This window comes from Mus caroli, chromosome X (assembly GCF_900094665.2).
Source record: "Mus caroli chromosome X, CAROLI_EIJ_v1.1, whole genome shotgun sequence".
Taxonomy (NCBI): Eukaryota; Metazoa; Chordata; class Mammalia; order Rodentia; family Muridae; genus Mus; species Mus caroli.
This window is the reverse complement of record NC_034589.1, coordinates 35,967,059-35,991,116: the sequence shown is the minus strand read 5'-3', so window position 1 is coordinate 35,991,116 and position 24,058 is coordinate 35,967,059. Positions and strand designations below refer to the sequence as shown.

The following is a 24,058-nucleotide window of genomic DNA, read 5'->3' as shown; positions in this document are numbered from 1 at the left end:
AGTGGGGTTTATTTATTTTCATTATGTGGTAAGGCAAGATAATATTTTCAGTAAAAAGGAATAGATATATAACCATAGAAAAAGAAGAACTTAAATGAAATTGCTGAGGCAAAATAAGACAGTCATAAATAAGCACACATTAAGTCCCTTATTTAGTTCCTGAAAAATACTTCACTGAAAACTAATAGTTTTCAATCCTACATATAATCTGGTTATTACCAGGATAAAACCGAGATGCAAAGGGTAATTTATCAAAGACTGTAGTTCACTCATACACCAATGTGATATTTAGCATAATAAAAATGGGATTTGTTTTAAGATGGAAAGATATCCTGCTTTCTGTAATGTTTGCAATCACTATATTTAACTCAAGTACTGTTTACATTTACAATGATATTCCAGATTGCAGAAATGGTTAGTGTCAATAATGTCCACAAAAGCAATGGTCTGAAGAGACTGTTTGCCACAGCAGTAAAGTAAAAAGCCTGCAGTCATCGGGGTCACCATCTGGGTGATGTTCTTGGTGTATTTTTCAGGATAGGAACTGTCTGACATGTAAGTAGATCTGTAGCTTTGACAAGCTTTGGAAGTAAAGTACAAAAGCTGGAGGATTCCCTAGCCTGAAGGAATGTGAAAAAAGACATGTAAGGGAAGTGGTGAAGGGCAGAATGTGCTGAAAAAAAAAACTGGAAAATAAATGAAACCAAGAAAATGTCACATACTTTTATTCTGTGACATCAACCATGATGATAAGACTTTATTGATGAGACAGATTTCAAATAATCTGAGCATAATTATTTAGGATAATTAGAAAATGATACCCCCAAAGATCTTGCAACTAGTAGGTAAGCTGTATATGCTGTTAGTGCTCCTGCAGAGGACTTGAGTTCCATTGTCAGCGTCCATGTCAGGTGGTTCACAATCACCTGTAACTCCAGGCCCAGGGGTCTGTCATCCACTTCTGTTCTCCATGGGCACCTGCCCTCGAAGGCACACATACACAGACACACATACATACATACACCTAACTTTAGTAAATAAAAGAAACCAGTACCTATTGTTGAGAGAATGCTTAGCCAACCCTAATATTTATTGTTCATGGAGGCAGCATTCCTGTCATACATAGGTCTTGCAAACTTTATATGCCTCAGTACAGGGGAACACCAGGGCCAAGAAGTGGGAGTGGGTGGGTAGGGGAGCGCAGTGCGGGGGAAGAGTATAGGGAACTTTCTCGATAGCATTTGAAATGTAAATAAAGAAAATATCTAATAAGATAAAAAGAAAATACTCTTGCTGCTGACCTCCTTGTACTCTGACTCTCCCAATCTTTCACTCCCTCTTCCACAACATTCCCTGAACCTTAGATGCAGGAACTGTGTTGTGGATATAAAACAGTGCTTGGTATCCATTCAACTTCATAAAGGTATTATTTATGACTTAAGTATTTTCTTACTTAAAATATATGAATTACATCATTGCAAAGAGATTGCAACAATAGTTCAAAATACTAAAAAATCCTTTGGGTATCTCCAGTTCCTATTCTAAAGAACCATAGTTTAGTATATCTTGTTTCAATATGTTTCTTGTGAATTTGTCTATGTAGAAATACATGTTTTCTATTTAAGCAGAATCATAGGATATGCATTGTTCTGCAACGTTTGCCATATAAATCTTGCCATGTCAGCACATAAAGGTCATTCTGTGGTTAGTTCATACATATTTGATACATAGATCCTTGAGTAAAGATTTGTTTGTTTCTAAGATACAGTGGCACCTACCATGGGTTGATTTTAGCCACCACAATGAAGTCACTGAAGGTAGAACCATGAAAGGATGTACAAAATGTGTTTTTATAAACCAGGAAAATTCGTACAAGCACATCTCTCATTTTCTCCTTGTGAATCTGTACCTTGCTGTGTTTTTCTGGATCTATCTTTACATCACTGCATATCTATGTGTGACTCTCTGTCTTTGTCTGTTTCTCTCCATTTTTCTCTCCCTCTCTACCTCCCTCCCTTCTTTCCTCCCCTTCTCCTTTCTTTTCACTCACAATCTTTGTTTTTCTCCCTCCCTCTCTCAATAATTATAGGCTCCCCCAAAAGGCAAAAATATATGAAATTCTTGTATATGTAACTGAGATTTCTAATGTTAGAAATTTGCATAAGCATAATAAATCACTAAAACTAAGAAATTAACAAAATCACTAAAACTAGGAAATTAACAATGGTGTTATGCTATTAGCTGTGATGCTATTAGCTGAGTTTGGAGTTTAATAGAGATATCTCTAGTTTTTCCACAATCCTTCTTCCTATTTCAATGTCTTATGTAGGATCCAATATTGCATTGAATTTTTTTGACTCTAGTTTCTTCCAATCTAAGATTCATAGTATGAATCATTTTAATGACTTGACATTTCTTTTTGCAAGAACTTTACATTTATTTTTAACTAAAATAAAAGCATAAAATTTGACTGAGGAGATGTTTCTAAAGGTAATGATACTTGTTGAACAAGTAAAAGACCTTTAAATTGGATTCCAAGTTTCCACATTAAAAGGCTTAGCACTGCCATATGTGCCTATAACAAACATTTGTGCAGGGTACTGGAAGACAAAATGGGAAGTATTATTGAAGCTTATTAGCCAGCCAGCCTAGGCAAAAACTAACGAATTCCAGATTCTGTGAATCTCCCTCTTGAGAATAAAGCAGAGACAAATAGAACAGGATGGCCTGTATCTACACACTGGCCACTATTTCTGTGCACACTGGAAAGTATACTCATGTACATACATGCACACACATGCATACACTTACCATATATGTGCACATATATAGCACAAAGACCCCACAAAGTTGTGGGACAACAAGCAATGTGAATATTATACATATAGTGCATATTATATATAATAAAAATATATAATTACCATACACTATATATAATTATATAGTGATACTTAAATTGGGCTTGAAAAGGATTCTAAAATATGAGAACATCACACTTTGGCACAAAACGCTATGTTGGTTCTAATTTATATGTATTTTAAAGGTCAGCATTAAATTGCATATAATACATGTGTCATGTACACGTGTACATGTTTATTTTATATGAAGCTATGCCATTTGGACTGACAACTTTACTCCAAGAGCTATAAGTTGAAAGCTCCAGGACTAGAAATGAGAAATCCCTTTTTCACAAATGATTTTATTTATTTACATTCCACCTGTTGCCCTCCCTCCATCCCCCCTCCCTCAGACTAAAGAACTGGAAGAAAGTTTTCCAAGCAATGGTCCCAAGAAACAAGCTGGAGTTGCCATTCTAATATTCAATAAAATAGACTTTCAATCAAGAGTTATCAAGTGTGATGGGAAGGACACTCCATATCCATCAAAGGAAAAATCTATCAAGTCTTAATTCTAAACATCTATGCCACAAATGCAAGAGCATCTGCATTTGTAAATGAAACTTTACTAAAGCTCAAAGCACACATTGCACAGCACACAATAATAGTGGGAAACTTCAACATACCATTCTCACCAATAGACAGGTCATTGAAGCAGAAAATAAACAGAGACACAGTGAAGCTAACAGAAGTTATAAATTAAATGGATTTAACAGATATCTACAGAACATTTCACCCCCAAACAAGAGAATATACTTTCTTCTCAGTACTTCATGGAACCTTCTCCAAAACTGACCATATAACCAGTCACAAAACAGGCCTCAAAAGATACAAAAATATTGAAATTATACCAGATCACCCCATACTAAGGCTGGACTTTAGTAACAACAGAAACAACAGAAATCCCACATACTCATAAAAACTAAACAACTCTCTGCTCAAAGATAACTTGGTGAATGAAGAAATAAAAAAATCAAAGACTATATAGAATTCAATGAAAATGAAGATACAACATACCTAACTTATGGGACACTGTGAAAGCGGGGTTAAGAGGAAAATTCCTAGCACTGAGTGCCTTCATTAAGAAATTCGAGAGATCCCAAACAAACAACCTAACAGCATACCTGAAAGGCCTACAGCAGAAAGAAGCAAACACACCCAAGAGGAGTAGACCTCAGGAAATAGTCAAGACTGAAATAAACCAGTTAGAAAAAAAAAAAAATAAAAAAAAAAAAAAAAAAAAAAAAGAACAAATGCAAGAGCTGGTTCTTTGAGAAGGTCAAAAGATAGATAAACTCTTAGTGAAACTCCCAAAACAATATAGCCTATGCTCTTGTCTGGGGGTGCCTCCCAGAGGCTAAAAGTATGTCCCTGATGCTGAAGACATCATGTGCTTCAGATATAGGATTTGTCCTGAATGTCTCTACTCTGAGGACTAGATTTAATAGTACCAGAAGGTAACATACAAGATTCCAAGGGAGAGAACAAATATTTTGTTTGTATATATATATATATATATATATATATATATATAGTTTGCTCTACATAGGACAAAACATGCCTGATACTGGACCCTAGCCAACTACCTGGGGCTAGTGAGGTCATGGATCTTAGAAGAGATCCTACTACCACCAATTTACAAAAACAGCAGAATCTTAAAGTGGATTCTAAATGCTTATCCTTATACCCACAATTAAGTGCAACTCTAATCTCTTGGCAGAGAAACATCCCTTTGAAACAGAAAGGAAACATCACAGAAAACAATTGTTTAAACCACAGAAAACAATTTATTGTGGAGTTCTTAGCCCTGGTTAATGCACCTCAAAACAGGTCCTACACCTAAGGCTCAGAGAAGTTCACAGAAAAGTGGGTAGAAAGATAGTAAGAACCAGTGGAGTAGGAGATCTGTCACAAGATTTTCTTTCCTGGAAATAACAGGGAAGCTTCATCCATGACACTTCAATAATATGGGTTGCCTAAACAAGACAACAGAAACAGGCAATACTAACAGACATGCAAGCATTAATAAGGAATCAACCTTAGACAAAGATCTCAAGGCAACTAAGAAATTCTGAGAGAGAAATGGTCTTCTTCGAGTATGAATCCCCTAATAGGTTATTAAATACTAACCAGTTAGCACTGAAATAATATACATGCAAGTAAAACTAAAGAGATTGAATATAGGGTTAGAGAGATGGCTCAGTGGTTAAGAACATTGACTGCTCTTCCTAGAGGTCTGGAGTTCAATTCCCAGCAACTACATGCAGCTCAAAACCTTCTGTAATGGGATATGATGCCCTCTTCTGGAGTGTCTGAAAACATAAAGTATACTCACATATATAAAAGAAATATTTAAAAGAGAGAGACTGAGCTTGTTATATCTATATCATCTATCTATCTATCTATCTATCTATCTATCTATCTATCTATTATTTATCTATCTGTCTGTTTAGGTGAACTTGTAATCTGCTTCTTGTTTTATGGCAGAATCTTGCCTGGCTTTATCTTATGAACATGAGGACAGGCAGAGGTGCCATGGGCTCCAGAGTGCATCAGTTCTGCCATGTTCAGAAGATATTCTTTCTCGGCCACACTGACCTCTGACTCTGAGCCTTGAGATTTGAGGTTTCTCAGTTGAGTCCGGTGACTCTTAGAACATTTACACCACTCTGTCACTCTTGGCCATACATTTACTCCACTCTGTCACTCTTGGCCATATATTATCATTCCAATCATTATTGTATTTCATAAGTAGTGGATAATGGAATACAAGGTAACAACTGAGTCCTGAGTTTAGAATCAGGGACAGAAAAATGATGATAACAAGATTCCTGCTTGTTGAGGCAACTATGTCAGCAGATATTTTTCAATACTTTGGTAGACTCAATGCTATAGTTCTAAAGAAAATATATCTTTGGGAACTATTCTAGGTAATGAAAGTTATCACTGTTCATTAAAAATATAATGTGAACTAATTATGTGATTTAAGATTCTATGGTGGCCTTATTTGAAACACAAAATAAATAAAATGACTTTTAATAAAATTTTATCAAAAATAGTCTTTCAATATGTAATTAATATACAATTATTAATGTAGTGTTATATATTACCTCTTTCATATTTCCTTGACCAGGCAAATTTTAAGTGCTCAGTAAATGCATGCATCAAGTGGCTATCCTATTGGCACACACAGACCTAACTTATCCAGCTTGCATTTCTCACATTTATTTCTAAAACACCTCTGTAGTCTGAATATTGTAACTGAATATGTGTTTCTTGAAGGGGAGTAGAATGAGGAAGCATTGTTAGTTATGTTACTGGAGAGCAATGGGGTCATTTAAGGAGAACAAAGTCCAACTTCCTAGCAGACATTGCAAAGATATATATGTAGTAACTTGATGCATTCTATAGAAACATACAAGAAAGATTTCTGCATCTGGAGTCAGCCTCCTTGAGCCACAAAATTTCAGGAATGTTTTCAACTTAGTTATATGATATGTGATCTGAATAGCTTAGGCCTGTGTTTGGTTGTGGACTGTGTTTGGCAACAGGAAATAGCATGATATTCCAATTGTAAACTTAACTTTGTAATGAGCTTGTGATTTCAGGGCATAGCTCTTTACAATTGGATAAAAGAGGTCTAATAATTACAAATTGTATAGTGTTAAGCAGCAGGGAACATTTGTTAAAGGACCATTAGGAACTGTCATTCTTAATCTGCTGAGAAGACATTACTCTAGGATGATCTGAATTGGCATACACATTCTGTCTAGTCAGTGGATTTCAGTAAAATACAAAGTAAGTAGTAACCCACAGAGAGCTGGATAGAGTCTGCTCCTCACTGGGTATGTACACTTGTGAATATGTCATTAAGAGTGACAACTTGAATCTTGCTTTGAATCAAGTACTATGTGTATGTCTACTTTAACTCATTTGGAGCCCTACTTGTGAAAATTTAACTTTATCAGTTTCTGTTCACTTCTTCTTTGTTGATGACCAACTGAGAAGTGGGTTAGACCACTGAGATAACAGGATTGTGGGACTAGTGATTATGGGCCTGACTTTTTCTACCACTCATCCTGACTGGCCTCACATTGAGCTATTGAATGCCTCTCACAGATTCCATGTAATCCTTCAGAGACTTTTGTATCTCTACTCTCTCTATCTGAAAGGATTTGCTCTTGAAAGCGGTTCTTAACCTTCTTAATGCTGTGATCCTTTAATACAGTTCCTCATGTTATGATGACCCCCAATCATAAAATTATTTTGTTGATATTTCAGAACTATCATTTTGCTACTGTTATGAATCATAATGTAAATATCTGATATGCCATCTCAAAGGGGTCATGACCCACAGGATGAGAAACTCTGCTCTAGATATTCATGATGATGCCTCTGCATCACCCATTCTATATTATCAAATGGCACCTCCTCTAAGAGGTCCTTCCTCACTGCCCTGTATTAGTTGTTTTCCCTGTTACTATGATAAAACCAACTGGCAAAAACAACATATGGCAGAAAAGGTTGGCTCTGTTAGATGATATATTCCATCATAACAGAGAAAGCATAGTAAGAGAAGTGGGAAGTCACCAATCACATTGGATCTGCAGTATGGCAGCAAAGGGAGATGATAAGGTTCTCAGCTTTCATTCTTTTTTCAAATTCAGAGCAGGACTCCAGCACTTATAATGATGTCAGCCACAGTTAAACTAGGTCTTCTTGTCTCAATTAACTTAATCTAGATAATCCCTTCAAGTATACCCAGAGGCTAATTTTAGAAGGTAATTCCTCACAGTCATTATCAGAGGCTTGTCTCTTAGGTGATTCTAAATCTTGTAATATTGACAATATTAACTATCTGCACCTATACCTATATTTTTCCTCTTAGGATTTATAACTTCCTAAAAGTATCTCATTTGTGCTTCTTTTTTCCATAAAAATTCTACTTTATAATTTATATTATACCACATATTTTCTTGGTCTATCTAAATCCATCACCATTTTCTGAACAACTCTGAACACTAAAATAAAGAGGTTCCTTGCACAAAATATTCAATTAACATATGAATATAACTTAAAATTGCTGTCTAGTCATTGGCTTAATTCTATATCATTAATTCAGATGACAACACTTGGGTTTAAGACAGTCAAAAGGATTTAATTCACATGTTAATTAGGCTGTATGGATTGTTTATGTCTAGTATTCATTTTAAGGGTGTGTGTGTGTGTGTGTGTGTGTGTGTGTGTATGCCCATGTGCACACATACATGAAGGCCTGGAATCGATCCATATATACAAAAAATGTAATCTTTCTATTTCTGTGTAGTTTGCATAATATGATAATTTCTAGTTCCTTCTATTGCATGCCTACATCTCCCATATTTCCCAGTGTGCTTGGCACATATTTTAAAAATATTTCCCAATCAAAAGATAATCCCTACATGTAAACTAATGCCAAATCATTCTATTGGTATACTGACATATATCACAAATTAACATACTTTTATTGATTGCCTTAGCATGGGCAAACTATGATTGTTTCTAATAAAATTCCAGAGTTCTTTAGTGGCTACAGTCTTTCTGCACATAAATGCACTGTTTGTATTCCTTTCAAAACTCACCATATGGAAATTCAATTTGGAATAGAAGAAGGTCTGTCACCTTGCCTTGGTACCCTTGATCTGTAGCAAGTAATTAACTTTCATTTTATAGTCACACAAATATATATTCTAAACAGCTTGCTCCCTAGGCAACATATAATATACTTAAAAAATTATAAAGCTTCATTGCTGCTACAGAATGTTCAACTAATGTGTCCTTACCTCCCTATCAGCCTTGATTGGTTTGAAGCAGTCTATTTCTTCTGACAGTGAAAGATAAATCCTCCTTTTACATATTTTAAAATGACAGTCCCTCCACACACATTTTTTTCTCATTTTCTCATGCCCTCAGGAAACTGTTTGAACTTAAATAAAGTATATAAAATAGCTCTCTTGGTCTTCAAAATGACACTCATTATGCCTTCTGTTATAAATGGTCAATCTAATTTCACAAAAATAATTGAACCAAGGAAATGAAATGCATTTCAATATGATCTGTAATATCAATGATTTAAAAATTATTTGGGGAACCATAATATACCAAACTTTCTAACATAGTGATAAACATCTAAATACCTTGAATTGAGACAATAATAGTAACCAGACTTCATGTCCTTTGGTCAAGAAACCTCAACAATGGCAAATAATATAGCTTTATCAATAGGACATATATTCCTCAAAACTATTATCCTCTAGTGTCGATTGTCTCCATTAATTGAAAGAAAAATTATCAAGCAGCTCTGGCTTTGACCCAAAGAAAAGGGAAAAAACCAATTAAATGCTTTAAAGTTTTAAAGATAACTTAGAAATAATATGTTAGAAATCTCTTTAGCTCCAACTAAAAGTAGGTAAATGATTTTTAAATGGACTCTTTGGCTAGTGTTGCACTTTTAGTTACCCACTCACATAATATATATGAGTAAAAGAAGTACAAATTAAATCTCCCAGTTTCATAAATAATATGAAAAAAAAAAACATGACATGTTTATAGACAGGTGAAGTGTGAACATAAGGTTTCTTTGAAAAGTCGGTTAGAGCATCTTTTGGGTATATGCCCAAGAGTGGTATAGCCAAGTCCTCAGGTAGTACTATGTCCAATTATCTGAGGAACAGCCAGACTGATTTCCAGAGTAGTTGTACCAGCTTGCAATCCTACCAATAATGGAAGAGTGTTCTTTCTCCACATCCTCACCAGCATCTTCTGTCACCTGAGTTTTTGATACACATGCCCCACTATGTTCATAGCAGCCTAATTTATAATAGCCAGAAGCTGGAAAGAACCCAGATGTCCCTCAATAGAGGAGTGGATACAGAAAATGTGGTAAGTTTACACAATGGAGTACTACTCAGCTATTTAAAAAAAAAAGGAATTTATTAAATTCTTAGGCAAATGGATGAAACTAGAAAATATCATCCTGAGTGAGATAACAAAAGATTCACAAAAGAATACAGATGATATGCACTCACTGATAAGTGGATATTAGCCCAGAAGCTTGGAATACCCAAGATTCAACTCACAAACTACATGAAACTCAAGAAGAAGGAAGACCAAGTGTGAATACTTGGATCCCTCTCAGAACAGGGAACAAAATGCCCATAGAAGGAGTTACAGAGACAAAATGTGGAGCAGAGACTGAAGGAATGACCATCCAGAGACTGCCCCACCTGGGGATCCATCCCATAAACTACCACCAAAACCAGACACTAGATCTGGCATGGGCTTTAGAAACCTCAGAACCTACCCCCAGTGAAACCAGATGTCCCTCAACAGAGAAATGGATACAGAAAATGTGGTACATTTACACAATGGAGTATTTCTGAGCTATTAAAAACAGTGATTTCATGAAATATACTTAGGCAAATGGATAGAACTAGAAAATATCATCCTGAGTGTGGTAACACAATCACAAAAGAAGACAAATGGTATGTACTCACTGATAAGTGGATATTAGCCCAGAAGCTCAGAATACCCAAGATAAAATTCACAGACCACATCAGGCTCAATAAGAAGGAAGACCAAAGTGTGGGTGCTTCAGTCTTAGAAGGGGGAATAAAATACTCATGGGAGCAAATATAGAGAAAGTGTGGAACAGAGACTGAAGGAAAGGCCATTCAGAGACTGCACTACCTGGGAATCCATCCCATAGATAGTCACCAAATGCAGACACTATTGTGGATGCCAAGAAGTACATGCTGACAGGAGCCTGATATAACTGACCCCTGAGAGGCTCTGCAAGAGCCTGACAAATACAGAGGTGGATACTTGCAGCCAACCGTTCAATTGATCATGGGGTCCCCAATGGAGGAGTTAGAGAAAGCACTGAAGGAGCTGAAGGGGTTTGCAGCCCCATAGGAAGAACAACAATTTCAACCAACCAGAGCTTCCAGGGTCTAAACTACCAACCAAGGAGTACACATGGAGAGACCCATGGCTCCAACAGTATATGAGGCAGAGGATGGCCTTGTTGGGCATCAATGGGAGAAGAGGCCCTTGGTCCTGTGAAGGCTCGATAACCCAGTGTAGGGGAATGTGAGGCTGGGGAGTCAGGAGTAGGTAGGTGGGTGGGGAACACCCTTAAAGAAGCAGGAGGAGGGGCATAGGATAGGGGGTTTCTGGGGGAGAAATAGGGAAAGGGGACAACATTTAAAATGTAAATAAATAAAATATCCAAGAAAAAATAAAATAAAATAAAAGTTGGTTGGTTGCTGTTTTGCTGGGGCAAACGCATGAAAGTGGACACAGGTGTGAAGGCTCAGACAGACACGTGAAGGAATGTTTTACTGAAGCAGACACGGGAGAGAGTATGTTCTGCTAAGGCAAGTATGTGAAAGGACGTGAAGAATGACTCCTTGCTAACAACACACATATATTCGTCCACCTTACACTGCGTAGTTGAGCTGTATAGAGAGAAAAACACCAAAACCCTTCTGGTGGTATACTACAGTTTCTTGCCTATTCTGAGGACTCACACTGATTGGATGCACGTATTGAGAAAAGAACCATGCTGAAGCAAGGCACATGGAGGACACATGATGTTTGTAGGGTATACATAAGACTCCATGGAATGACACAGAGAGAAGGGGGGAGGGAGGGAGGGAGGGAGGGAGAGAGAGAGAGAGAGAGAGAGAGAGAGAGAGAGAGAGAGAGTCTTCACTTCCCTGAGAAGTTCACAGCTGAGAACTTCTGGTTTTCTTCCTGGTCCCTCCTACTGACTCAAGCCAAGGCTGAGGCCTGGCTGTCTCTGCTAGGTAGTCCGACCACTGTTAATTTGTGTTTGCTATTCTGACTCTATGGAACTGGTCTGCTGATGTATCCTTGAAGTGGATCGAGCTACCACTGCTAACTTGTGAACTGAACTGCTGATTTCCAGTATAACACTGATAAGAGTTGCTCCAAAGAACCTTTCTAAACAGGCTCATTTCCCCTACATCCTTTCTTTTCCACTACCTCTTGTAGATGGTAGGCTACAAAGGAAGTTAAAGTGTTTAAGAACCATCATTAAAATAATGTTTGAAAAATTTAAAGTTCAAGACAGGATTACTTTTTTTTCATTTTTGCTTTTTGGTAGAGTTTGAGAAAAGAGAAAAGAGGCCATATCCAATTTCTGCCCTGGGCACTGTTCTAACATTCTCTCCAGTGGCCTCATAACTTCAAGTGTTGACTCTGTGCATACATGTTTTTACAATTTGATTTTAGATTTAATATTCTTTCCTAACTTCAAACCTCTGTACTAAGCATTATTATCTGGATGCCACATCAGTCCCTGGAACCCCATTTCTCTAGGGATGAATTATTTCATTCCTCTCATCCTGCCTCAAACCATCTTTTCAACTAGTCATCAATAAAATACAGATCTAGCTACAATCACTTGTAAGCGAAGTGAAGAATCCCCTAAATATTTTAGTGGATCCACAGTTCTTTCAGTTGTTGTGGCTATAAATCATAACCATTTGAAAGTAATTTTCCATTAATTCAATGGACAAATAGACCTCTTAGTACACCTATATTCATGAGTGCATATCTCTCGGAGACACAATATCACAACAAACTCCCAGATCCTTTGGCCCTTACAATCTTTTTGTTCACTCTTCCACAATGATCCCTGAGCCTTAAGTACAACTGTTGTTACTAAATTTACAACAGTGATCCCTGAGCCTTAAGTACAACTGTTGTTACTAAATTTACAAGTTCTTATTAAGGAACCTCTATTGACTTCTTGCTATAAATAATTGAGACTCTTATGGTACCACCTTAATTGAGAAACTCTTTCTCATCTACATTATGAAAATCCACTCCAATTTGTGTCCTTTATACATATTTTGCATTTCTTACTCATTTGTTTTGAACTGTTATTAGATTTATCTTTAATAATATATTAAATAATATCATATCTTGATATTATTCACTTGCCTTAAAACACCTAATAATGCCATTTGCTATCAAATTTAATTCCACAAAGAAAATTGACCATATAAACTTCTTAGAAAAACAATTACTTTTCTGTTTCTTAATAAATTAAATGAAAATGTCTAAGTGTGGCACCCATAGTTTTCTAAAATATAGCCTAAAAACTACCATTCTGACTTCACCACCATTATCTATGATAGATAAGCTCCAAAGAGCCCAAACAATTTTATTTGCTTCAAGTCCATTTCTGTATACTACAAAGAAATACTTTGTTCACCCTTCCCCTCATCCTTGCCCATCTCTGTCATGCTTCAAAGCACAAAATAAATATAAATGTCTATCTCTAATAGGAATTCCTCTGTAAAGTCATTCTTCATCAATCTAGCCAAATTTAACTTATTTTTAATCCATTTATTTTAAAATAGAAAATGTAGAAATCATTAAGAAGAGAATTAAAATCATACATAAGCTCCCAAACCATTAACATGTTAGTTCCAACACATTCTTTCTCTAGGTATGAATACATGTATATACAGTCACACACATTCAAACTTCAGATTATATAATTTATACTTTTGGGAAACCTGGTAATTTCATTTGATGCTTCATGAATAAATCCCAGCTAGTTGTTTGACATATTCAATATGATTTTAATAAGTATATAATTTTGCCTTACTAATATATAACCAGGTAATCACACACCAGTTATGTATATTTTAACTTTGGAATATTATTATCAGATACTGTTGTGGACAAATAGAAACTAAATTTTTGAAGCAAATAACAAGTTAAAAATTTAAAGTTTTGTTATGTTCGTGTTTGGTTTTGCTTTTATTAATAATGCCACATTACCTTGTGTAATATGTGATCATATTCCTGAAAAATGATTATACAAGATATTTCTTAGTCTTCTGATAGAAAATTAAAGCTATGTCAATTTTTCTACATAGTTTATATTTGTATATATGTATATATATATATCTTATTAAATATATATCTTATATTTATAATCCTACCCTAACAGAGATCTAGATTTTAATACCTGTAGCAGTTTTTTTATGAGATAACTATTTTTATTAGATACTTTCTTTATTTACATTTCAAATGTTAACCCCTTTTCTAGTTTCCCCTCCAAAAATCCCCTATCCCTTCCCCCCTCCCCCTGCTCTCCAACCCACCCACTCCCATTCCTGGCCCTGGCATTCCCCTATACTAGGGCATAGAGCCTTCACAGGACCAAGGGCCTCTCCTCCCATTGATGACCAACAAGGTTATCCTCTGCTACAAATATAGCTAGAGTCACAAGTTTTACCATGTATTTTCTTTTATTGGTAGTACAGATCCAAGGAGCTCTGAGGACTGGTAAGTTCATTTTGATGTTCCTTCTATGGGGTTTCAGTCCCCTTCACCTCCCTGGGTATTTCTCTGGCTCCTTCATTGGGGACCTTGTGCTCTGTCCAATGGATGACTGTGAGCATACACTTCTGTATTTGCCAGGCACTGACAGAGCCTCGCAGGAGACAGCTATATCAGGCTCCTGTCAGTAGGCTCTTGTTGACATCTGACATAGTGTCTTGGTTTGGTGGTTGTTTATGGGGTGGATCCCCAAGTGGAGCAGTTTCTGGATGGTCATTCCTTCAGGCTCTGCTCTGAACTTTGTCTCTGTAACTCCTTCCATGGGTATTTTGTTCCCCATTCTAAGAAGGAAAGAAGTATCCACACTTTGGTCTTCCTTCTTCTTGAGTTTCATGTGTTTTGCAAATTGTATTTTGGGTAGTCTGAGTTTCTGGGCTAATATCCACTTATCAGTGAGTGCATACCACTTGAGTTCTTTTGTGATTGGGTTACCTCACTCAGAATGATATCCTCCAGAAACATCCATTTGCCTAAGAATTTTATGAATTCATTGTTTTTAATAGCTGAGTAGTACTCCATTGTGTAAATGTACCACATTTTCTGTATCCATTCTTCTGTTGAGAGACATCTGGGTTCTTTCCAGCTTCTGGCTATTATAAATAAGGCTGCTATGAACATAGTGGAGCATGTGTCCTTATTACAAGTTGGAACATATTCTGGGTATATGCCTAGGAGAGGTATTGCTGGATCTTACAGTAGTACTATGTCCAATTTTCTGAGGAACTGCAAAACTGATTTCCAGAGTGGTTGTACAAGCTTGCAATCCCACCAGCAATGGGGGAGTATTCCTCTTTCTCCACATCCTCGCCAGCATCTGCTATCACCTGAATTTTTAATCTTAGCCATTTTGACTGCCGTCCTGTAGGAGTTGTAAAGCTCCTATGTTTACTAAGCATACAGTAAATATTTGTCAAATTGAATTAGCAGAGTCATAAGGAAGTTCTCCCGTGTTGATACTTTTCTGTACATGTGGAGAGAGCTCTTGGTGCCACTTCAAAGATATTGGCAAGAATATTTACATTGGGCTAGGACAAGAAATTCGCCCAGGCCAGAATTTGACATTGGGCTAGTGCAAGGACAAGGCTCAAGATGAATAAAGCTGAGGAATGTGTTCCTTGTATCTGAATCATCTTGATAAATCCCTAGGTACAATGACCATAGGATTTTGTGTGTTGCCTTGTTTGTTCCTTGACTAGTTTGCTTCTGTGTTTTTTGTTCCTTGATCTAGAACTGGCCCTATTCTTTGTATGTACCTAGAATCTAATAATCTTTTCTTTCTTTAATCAGTCCCTCCCTCCCTGTTGACTAACTAGGTGCCTTTGGTCATAACCACATTATTCTGTAGAACTTCTGTGTGTAAACCAGAGTTACATGAATAGGGAAAATAAAAACAGGCATAAGCACAGCCCTAAGGAGATGAGAGCAATCCCACTGTAACTGGTTAACTAAGCCTCCAATTTCTAAAATTCTGTAAATAGAGATACAAAACTCATAGTCCATTGGCTTAATTAAAAGACCTCTGACTGTGACATCTTCAGGTGCAAGAGGAGAGCTGGTTTAGCAGCCTTCTAACTGAGTAAGAATGAGTTAATATACGCTTGTTTTCTTACAGCAGTACACTTGTTTGGCCTGACGTGGCAGTTGCAACCAGTTGGACAGATCTATGCGAATGGAATTAGCAATGGGAACCCAGGGACCGAGTCCATGGATACTACTTACTCTCCCATTGGAGGAAGAGTTTCTGACAAATCAGAGAAAAAAGGTACAGTGACCAAAATAATTGATGAATATTTGATTAATTTTTTCCTAATTAAGTTATTAGGGCCATATTTGGGTTGGCTCCACTTCACATTAAATTTCATTATCACTTGAAAGAACTACCCTATGTGAAGAAAGTAAGTCCACTTCTTGTGTAAGCAAATTTTCTTTGACTCCAGTGCTTTTGAGTATAAACCAATTAAAGTTTTCAAATATGTTGCCAATTTTGAAAATAAATAAATATTTATAGAGTGAAACTTTCGATACAATAAAAATTTCATTTCACATATAACTACCCTGAAGCAATGTGGGATTTTGATTAAGTTCCCTTATGTCCTAGCCCAGCACTTATTTATAGATAACATTTTACAAAGGGTATATAGGAATTCCTTCTGTTTATAATAAGTAAAGGCAGTTTCTGGCTCATGTAAAGGTGAATGTTTATAATAAACTGGGAAAACAAGAATTATTTTCTAGTTGGGAAACATGTATTCTTCCTTGTTGAAAGAAAATTAATGAGTCTTCAATTGTTTAAATTAACCAAAATGAGCATAAACTAGAAGACTTATTTATTTTAAAAAATGCCACAATGATAGCATTCTTAAATTCTAATTTATAATAAATGATTTTAGTCTTAATAACCAAATAAAAATTAACTAAAACCTTGTGTTATGATTTCTCTTGAAATAAGCTTAAATGCAAAGCTACGCATATCATGTAAAACCTTCATGTCTGTTTTTAAAGTAGAAATTGAGAACAAAACTATCCTGTTTGGGTTCTGATTTTGGTTTTTGGGTTGTTTTGTTTTTCAAAACAGGGCTTCCTCCAAATAGCTCTGTAGACCAAGATAGCCTTGAATTTATAAATCCACCTTCCTCTGCCTTCTTAATGCTGTGATTAAAGTTGTGAGCTACCTTTCCTGGCTCTACCCTCTATTTCTGTAAGATAAAAATCAAACAAATAAATGAATGAATGAAGAGAATATTAGTCTTAAGAAACTTACACCTTTATAGAGGTGATAAGTTTTGTATTGCTTTATTAGTTCTAAATACAGAATCAGTTTAATTCCCCCTTATTTGAATTAGTAGTTTGTTTCATTGCTTAGGCTGAGTGTTTGCTGGTTTGGGGTGTTTTGTTTTGTTTTGTTTTGTTTTGTTTTGTTTTGTTTTGTTTTGCTTTGCTTTGCTTTGCTTTGCTTTGCTTTGCTTTGCTTTGCTTTGCTTTGCTTTGCTTTGCTTTGCTTTGTTTTGTTTTGTTTTGTTTTGTTTTGTTTTTTTGGTCTGCTTTTGGAAAGATAACTTTGTTTTGCTCCATGATTTAGTAAAAGTGAATATTTAAGGTTCAAAAAAGATGAGACTTTTGTTTGAATTTCCAGTTCACAGTGCACTTTGATTTGCATCTCATTTCAGAATACTTAATTCTAGCCAGGACTCACTGACCTTTTCCAGAAGTTTCACTGTTACTGATATAAGGAGGCGGGGCAGAAGGAAAGGGTCAGAAGTGAAAAAGGAAAGGACCAGACTAAGCTCAGACTTTTCTTTATCTCTTTTATCTACTTTTCCTTTCTTCTTTCTTCTTTTTTCTTTCTTATTTGATTCCTTCACATCTGAAGACATAAAAGCAACCATCTGGTATTACCTTTCTAGGGACTTTCTTGTCATTCATGGCGAAAATCAGAAATACCTGCTTAAAGAAAATGGAAAATGCAGGACAGCAAAAGATGATCACATAGTTGTCATAAGATTATATTCAACTTTGCATTTGAATTCAAATGTGTCATAATTTTTTCCCAGAAACTAGGTTGAAAATAGTCTGAAACATTAAGTAATTCTATGTTCCAGACACTTTACCTGGATTACATCATGAATGCAACATTATGCTTCTCCTATTCAAGGGGAAAACAGAGGCAGAGAGAGGTTACGTGATTTACTCATGCTCAAAAAGCTGGAAACTACTTGATTGATCCCAGACTCTATTCTCTTAACTATTTTTTACAGTATAGTATTATGCAGCTTTGGCACAGTAAAATGCTATAAAAAATTTGCCCCTTGAAATCAGCTCAATGAAAATTGTTTTATATTTCTGCTGAATTATAAAACAAACATGGAAAACTACTTCAGTTTAATAATTTATTTTTTAAAAACTCATTATATGTGACCCCTTGTAGGTCAACCACACATTCCAGGGCTGGCCCCACCCCTCAAGGTAAAGGGCAACATCTAATAGACTAGACAAAAATTAAAAAGAAAATTCAAAGTTGTATGTTTAGGAAGATAAGGGTATGTAGAATGCATAGAAGGAGGAGGCAGAAGGCAAGTGAGTGTGATCAAAATGTATTAAATTGTTAAAGAATTACAAAATATTATTTTAAGAGAAGTACAATTATTTATTCACATACTATAAAAGCATAAGTGAAGCTATTTAAGGTGAAGAAACAGCAGCAAAAGCAAGGAGTAGAAGGTGTAATGAAGAAAGATAAATTAGAATAAAGATACACACAAACATACAAACATATGCAAAAATAACAAAATCCATTACTTTGTATGCTAACTTAAAATTTACTTAAATATAAAGCAAGAAAAAGCTCATGAGATTTTTTTATTAGTTGAGAATTTTGTAAATGCATTTTGATCATATTCACACCCTCTCAACTCCTACCCTTCTCTATTCATCCAACTTTCTGTCCTTTTTATTGTTAATGGCCATAACATACAATTAGTACTGCCAAATATTCCTGGATATGTGGCCTTCCACTAGAGCATGGTCAACTTAACCAGGGCTACTCTCTTAAAGAAATTTAACTCTCAGAAGGTATCATTTGCCAATAACTGCTCAACTAGGGATGGAATTTCCTTCCCACTTTCCCTTCCATATTGGGGTTTAGTCTGGCTGGAGCTTTTACTGGTTTTGTGTGCTATCTAGACTGCTGTTGAGTTCATGTGTGCAGCTGCCCTGTTTTATCCAAAAGACCCAGTTTCCATGTAATCATCTACTGCTTCTTGCTCTTATACTCTTTCTGTCCCCACTTCTGCATTCATCTCTGAGTCTTGGAAGATGAAATATAATGTAGATGTTTCATTTAGTGTAGAACATGCTGTAATTTCTTATTCTCTGTACATTAACCAATTGCCTATCTCAGTGTTAATCATTATCTACTGATAAGGGTTAAGAGATACCTTAATCTATTCATAAAACAATAAATCTCGGGATTCAGGCCATGTGATGCCATGTATACCAAGTTATGAGTTTGAATTAAGTTTATAGAAACCTTAACTATAAATGCATATGATGATTCTGTTATACTGAGATTTTACTATATATTGTTATATTTACTAAGTAAAAACATAGCTCTTTTTAAAAATGCTATGTCTATATGAAAGAGAACCACACAGAAGAAATAATACATTATAAGGATATTTTAAATGATTATATGATTCCTTTAAGAATGCAGTTCTGGAGACTTGTATAAATTTTGTATACTCTAACTTATGAAACTGACAACTAGACCATTTTTCTTACATTGTTTTCCTTAATCTCTAAGAAGTTCAGTTATAACACTGAAGTTAAGAGCCCAGGACTTATAGTCCAACAGACACAGCTCTGTATCATGCACAGGTTTGCCAAACTCAAGCAACTGAATCCTAAATTAAGTACAAGGAAGACAGTGAATAGAACCTCATATGCCTTTGTAAAGACTAAATGGAATGATGAAAAGAATGTGTGTATCTCACCGTCCCTAGCACATTGTTTAACCTAACTATAATATTTATTGTTTCAAAAACTGGGAAAATACCTGAGTATCAACTTTTCTTCTTGGAAAATAAATAATGGTTTAGTTCCTGAACATTTAGGCTCCACGTATTTCCAATTGTTCACCTATTATTTTTAAATTAATGCCATAGTAAAGGTCATAGATAAATAAAGTAGTTTTTAAATCACTTTCCAGTAGAATGCATTCCCCAGTTATGATTTTGTCTGCTTCTCATTAAGAGATGAGAGTTTTTACCACTTGGTAAATTAAATGTAAGAAAGCAGATAATTCATTATCAATATTTAGTGTGGTAAGATTTCTACAAATATGCTAGAACTTCTAGCATGTCTCAGCAACATACTAGAATTTACCAGATTATTTGCCAAATATCTAAATTGCAATTGTTCAATATGCACACTCACAATTGAAAGAATTGTATTTGAATAGATACTAACTGCAATAATACCTTACCATTTGTGATGGTTTGCATATTCTTGGCCCAGGGAGTGGCACTATTAGGAGGTCTAGCCTTGTTGGAGTAGGTTTGTCACTGTGGGTGTTGGCTTTAATACCCTCATCCTAGCTGCCTGGAAGTGAGTCTCCTCATAGTAGCCTTCAGATGAAGATGTAGAACTCTCAGCTCTTCCTGCACCATGCCTACCTGAATGCTGTCATGCTTTCACTTTAATGATACTGGACTGAATCTCTGAACCTGTAAGACAGGCACAAGTAGATGTTGGTTTTATAAGAGTTGCCTTGGTCATAGTGTCTGTTCATAGCAGTAAAGCCCTAACTAAGACAGAAGTTGGTACCAGAGACTGGGGTATTTCTGTGATAGCACTGAGCATGTTTTTGTTTGGATTTAGGGACTTTGATTTGGGAAAGCCATAGGATGGTTTGTTTTTTTTTTTTTTTTTTTTTTTTTTTTGGTTTTTCGGTTTTTCGAGACAGGGTTTCTCTGTGTAGCCCTGGCTGTCCTGGCACTCACTTTGTAGACCAGGCTGGCCTCGAACTCAGAAATCCGCCTGCCTCTGCCTCCCGAGTGCTGGGATTAAAGGCGTGCGCCACCACGCCCGGCAGCCATAGGATGTTTTAAGTGGAGCTTAATGAGTCATATTATGGAAGACTTTGTTGCTGTGAGTAATTTGAACTGTGCAGACCTGGCCCAAGTGGTTTCAGTGGAGAAGAACTTCAGTATGTGGCCCAGAGAATGCTTCTGTAGTATTTTGGTGAAGAACAGAGCTGCTTTTTGCCCTTGCCTGAAGAGTCTGTCTGAGGCTAAAGTGAGGAGACTCAGATTAATTGCATTGACAAAGGAAGTCTCAAAATGCCCATCATAACCCCCGGCATGGTGGCACGTGCCTTTGATCCCAGCACTTGGGAGGCAGAGGCAGGTGGATTTCTGAGTTCTAGGCCAGCCTGGTCTACAGAGTGAGTTCCAGGACAGCCAGGGCTATACAGAGAAACCCTGTCTCGGAAAAACCAAAAAAAAAAAAAAAAAAAAGCCCATCATAGACTTTGTTCTCTGATTAAGTCTCATGAAGAGCATGTTAAACAAGCATAGCAAGCTCAGAAAGAAAAATAAAATAAAATATATGGCTTGAGCATTTAAGGGGCTCCAGAAAGTAAAATGGAGCTGAATCCTGTGTTCAAGAATATTAAAATGAATTAAAGGACTGTTGACTTTAGGGCAAGATCCCACCCAGTAAAGTTAAGGTCCAGGCTTGGCAGAACAAGCCTTTAATCCCAGGAGGCAAAGGCAAATAGATCTCTGAGTTGATAGGATAGCCTTGAACAGAGCAGGTTCTAGGTGAAGAAAAGTTTAAGTCTAGGCATGGTGGTACACACCTTTAATCCCAGCATTAACAGGAGACAGAGCCATGGAGATCTCTGAGTTCAAGGTCAATCTATAGAACAAATTTCAGGACAGCCAAGATTAGGCAATGAGGAGGTTGAAGAACAAATAGCTGGTGATGATATAATAGAACAAGGGGGGCCATGTTCCAGCCTTAGCAAACAGCACAACTTGGCAGCTTTGGCCATGTAGCTCTGGCTTTCGAGTTAAAATTAGAAGGGGCTAGTGAGACAATTGATGCTGATTAGTTGGAGCTAAGAAATTACTGGTTATTAAGAAAAGACCAGCATCATTGTGGTAAAATCTCCTGGGAAGTGTTGTAAGAGAACAAAGAAGCTGTGTTCCGGAGGTAGCCAAGGTTGTATCTCATGCTACAACTAAACATAGTAATATTTAAGAATTACCCAGGAGGTATAGGTTTTGAAGGTATGAAGGGGTCATGGAGAGCAGCTGAGGCATAACACTGTGAGAGTCCAGGAAAGGCTGTTGGTGACGGTTAAGCCTCAGTTGCAATTGATGGCACAGGACTGAAATGGTCATGCAAAGAAGATGAGGCTTGGCACCATGAAAAGAGCCTATGAGAGGGTATTGGTTGCAGCAGAAGACCCCAGTGTATTGGAGATGCCAGTGCCACAGGACGATCACCAAGAACAGCAGCAGCAGTGGAGTGAAGTCAACCAGGGTATAGAGTGCTACAGAGGGCAGAGCTGGAGAAATGACACAAGCCTTTTGGAGGATACCAGAAGATGGTAACAAGAAGCTCTAGTGTTGAAGTTTTCTTGGAGAGGGCAAGATGTTCGAGATGCCAGATCTGTGGGCTATCTACTGAGGAAAGCTGCTAACAGGGAATGTACCCAGCCCAAGAGAAAGAAGTTTGTTCCAGTCAACAATGATGAAAAAGGAGGTGGAGATCCGAAGATCACTTTGACATCAGACAGGAGATTCAGAGTTTGGAGAGTTTGTTCAGCTGCTTTCCTGTTTTGTTTTGAGGATTACAGTTAAGTGATTGGATGAATCTCAGAAGAGACCTTGAACTTTGGACTTTTAATATTGTTGAGACTACCTTAGACTATGGGGACTTTGGAAGTTAGACTAAATGTATTTTGCATTGTGCTATGCTTAGATATGGCCCCCATAGACTCATTTGTTTCAACAGGTCTATGGAGGCCAGGGAGTAGAATGTGATGGTTTGTATATGCTTGGTCCAGGGAGTGGCACTATTAGGAGATATATCCTTGTTGGAATACGTGTGTCACTATGAGTATGGGCTTTAATACCCTTATCCTAGCTGCCTAGAAGGGTCCTCATAGCAGCCTTCAGATGAAGACATAGAACTCTCATCTCTGCCTGCATCACACCCGCCTGGACTCTGTCATGCTCCTACCTTAATGATACTGGACTGAATCTCTGAACCTGTAAGTCAGTCCTAACTAAATGTTGGTTTTATAAAACTTGCCTTAGTCATGGTGTCTGTACACAGCAGTAAAACCCTAAGACACCATTTACTAGAAACATTATGAAACAACTAGTATAATTGGAGCAGAGTAGATAAGAAGGAATAAATGCTTACAGTTAGATCTCAGCCATGTAATATGCGTAAGTAAAACTACAATATATAGTTTAAGTACTATATATTAATGAGCATAATATATAGTTTTTAAATCTTAAAGATGATAATATCCTTATTTAAATGTGGGGAAAATGAGGGTGTGAAAATCTAGATCACAAAAGAAAGCTGGGCACTGGAACTTGGTTCCATTTTATGTTTGTCTTGACTATCATTGTAACAACATAATGCAAAATAAAAATATGAATTGCTATAGACCTTCTCAGCATGAAAATTCCAAAGACAAAAAAAACAAAAAACAAAACAACAACAACAAAAAAAAAAAAACTGAAAAAACAGCACCAACAATGACTCAGAGTATATTCAAGGCTAAGGCCACAGGAAAGTTTTTGGCCTTCAACTTGTATAGGAAATGGAGAAAGTAACATGTGGGATGATTTACAGGTAGGAATTGATTTGCAACCAAGGGAAGGCTCAGTTAGATAACCATATAGGGAAGGTTTGTGTCTATGACTAGCTTCTTTCAAATTAAAAAAAAAAAAAGATATTTTAATGTCAGCTCTTTTTTTCATGAACAATGAACAGGCATCCCATTTCAACAGTCACACAATAAGGGAAAGGCCTGGTCTCCAGTGCCAAGGTACTCATAGGCAAGTCTTTAATTTTCTCTCCTTTCTACTCACTCCTACAATGGCCATGCCCACGAACCCAATCCCCTCCTAAATTTAGTTTATTTCCTTTATTTAACCATATACATATGAATGAATAAACATAAGAATGTAAAAACATGTTAAGTCCATTCTGTG

The 24,058-nt window shown here is 36.5% G+C and overlaps 1 protein-coding gene across 5 annotated transcripts in view; it reads left to right on the top strand.

The window, feature by feature from the left end:
* Tenm1 (teneurin transmembrane protein 1) overlaps positions 1–24,058 on the top strand; it is an 811,210-nt gene that overhangs the window by 503,449 nt on the left and 283,703 nt on the right. For 4 of the 5 annotated variants that reach the window (XM_029473265.1, XM_029473263.1, XM_029473264.1 and 1 more), the window contains one exon: positions 15,934–16,083. In XM_029473265.1, coding sequence (XP_029329125.1) covers positions 15,934–16,083 — 150 coding nt within the window. The remainder of the gene's footprint in view (positions 1–15,933; positions 16,084–24,058) is intronic. The other variant, XM_021153953.2, reaches the window with a different exon arrangement.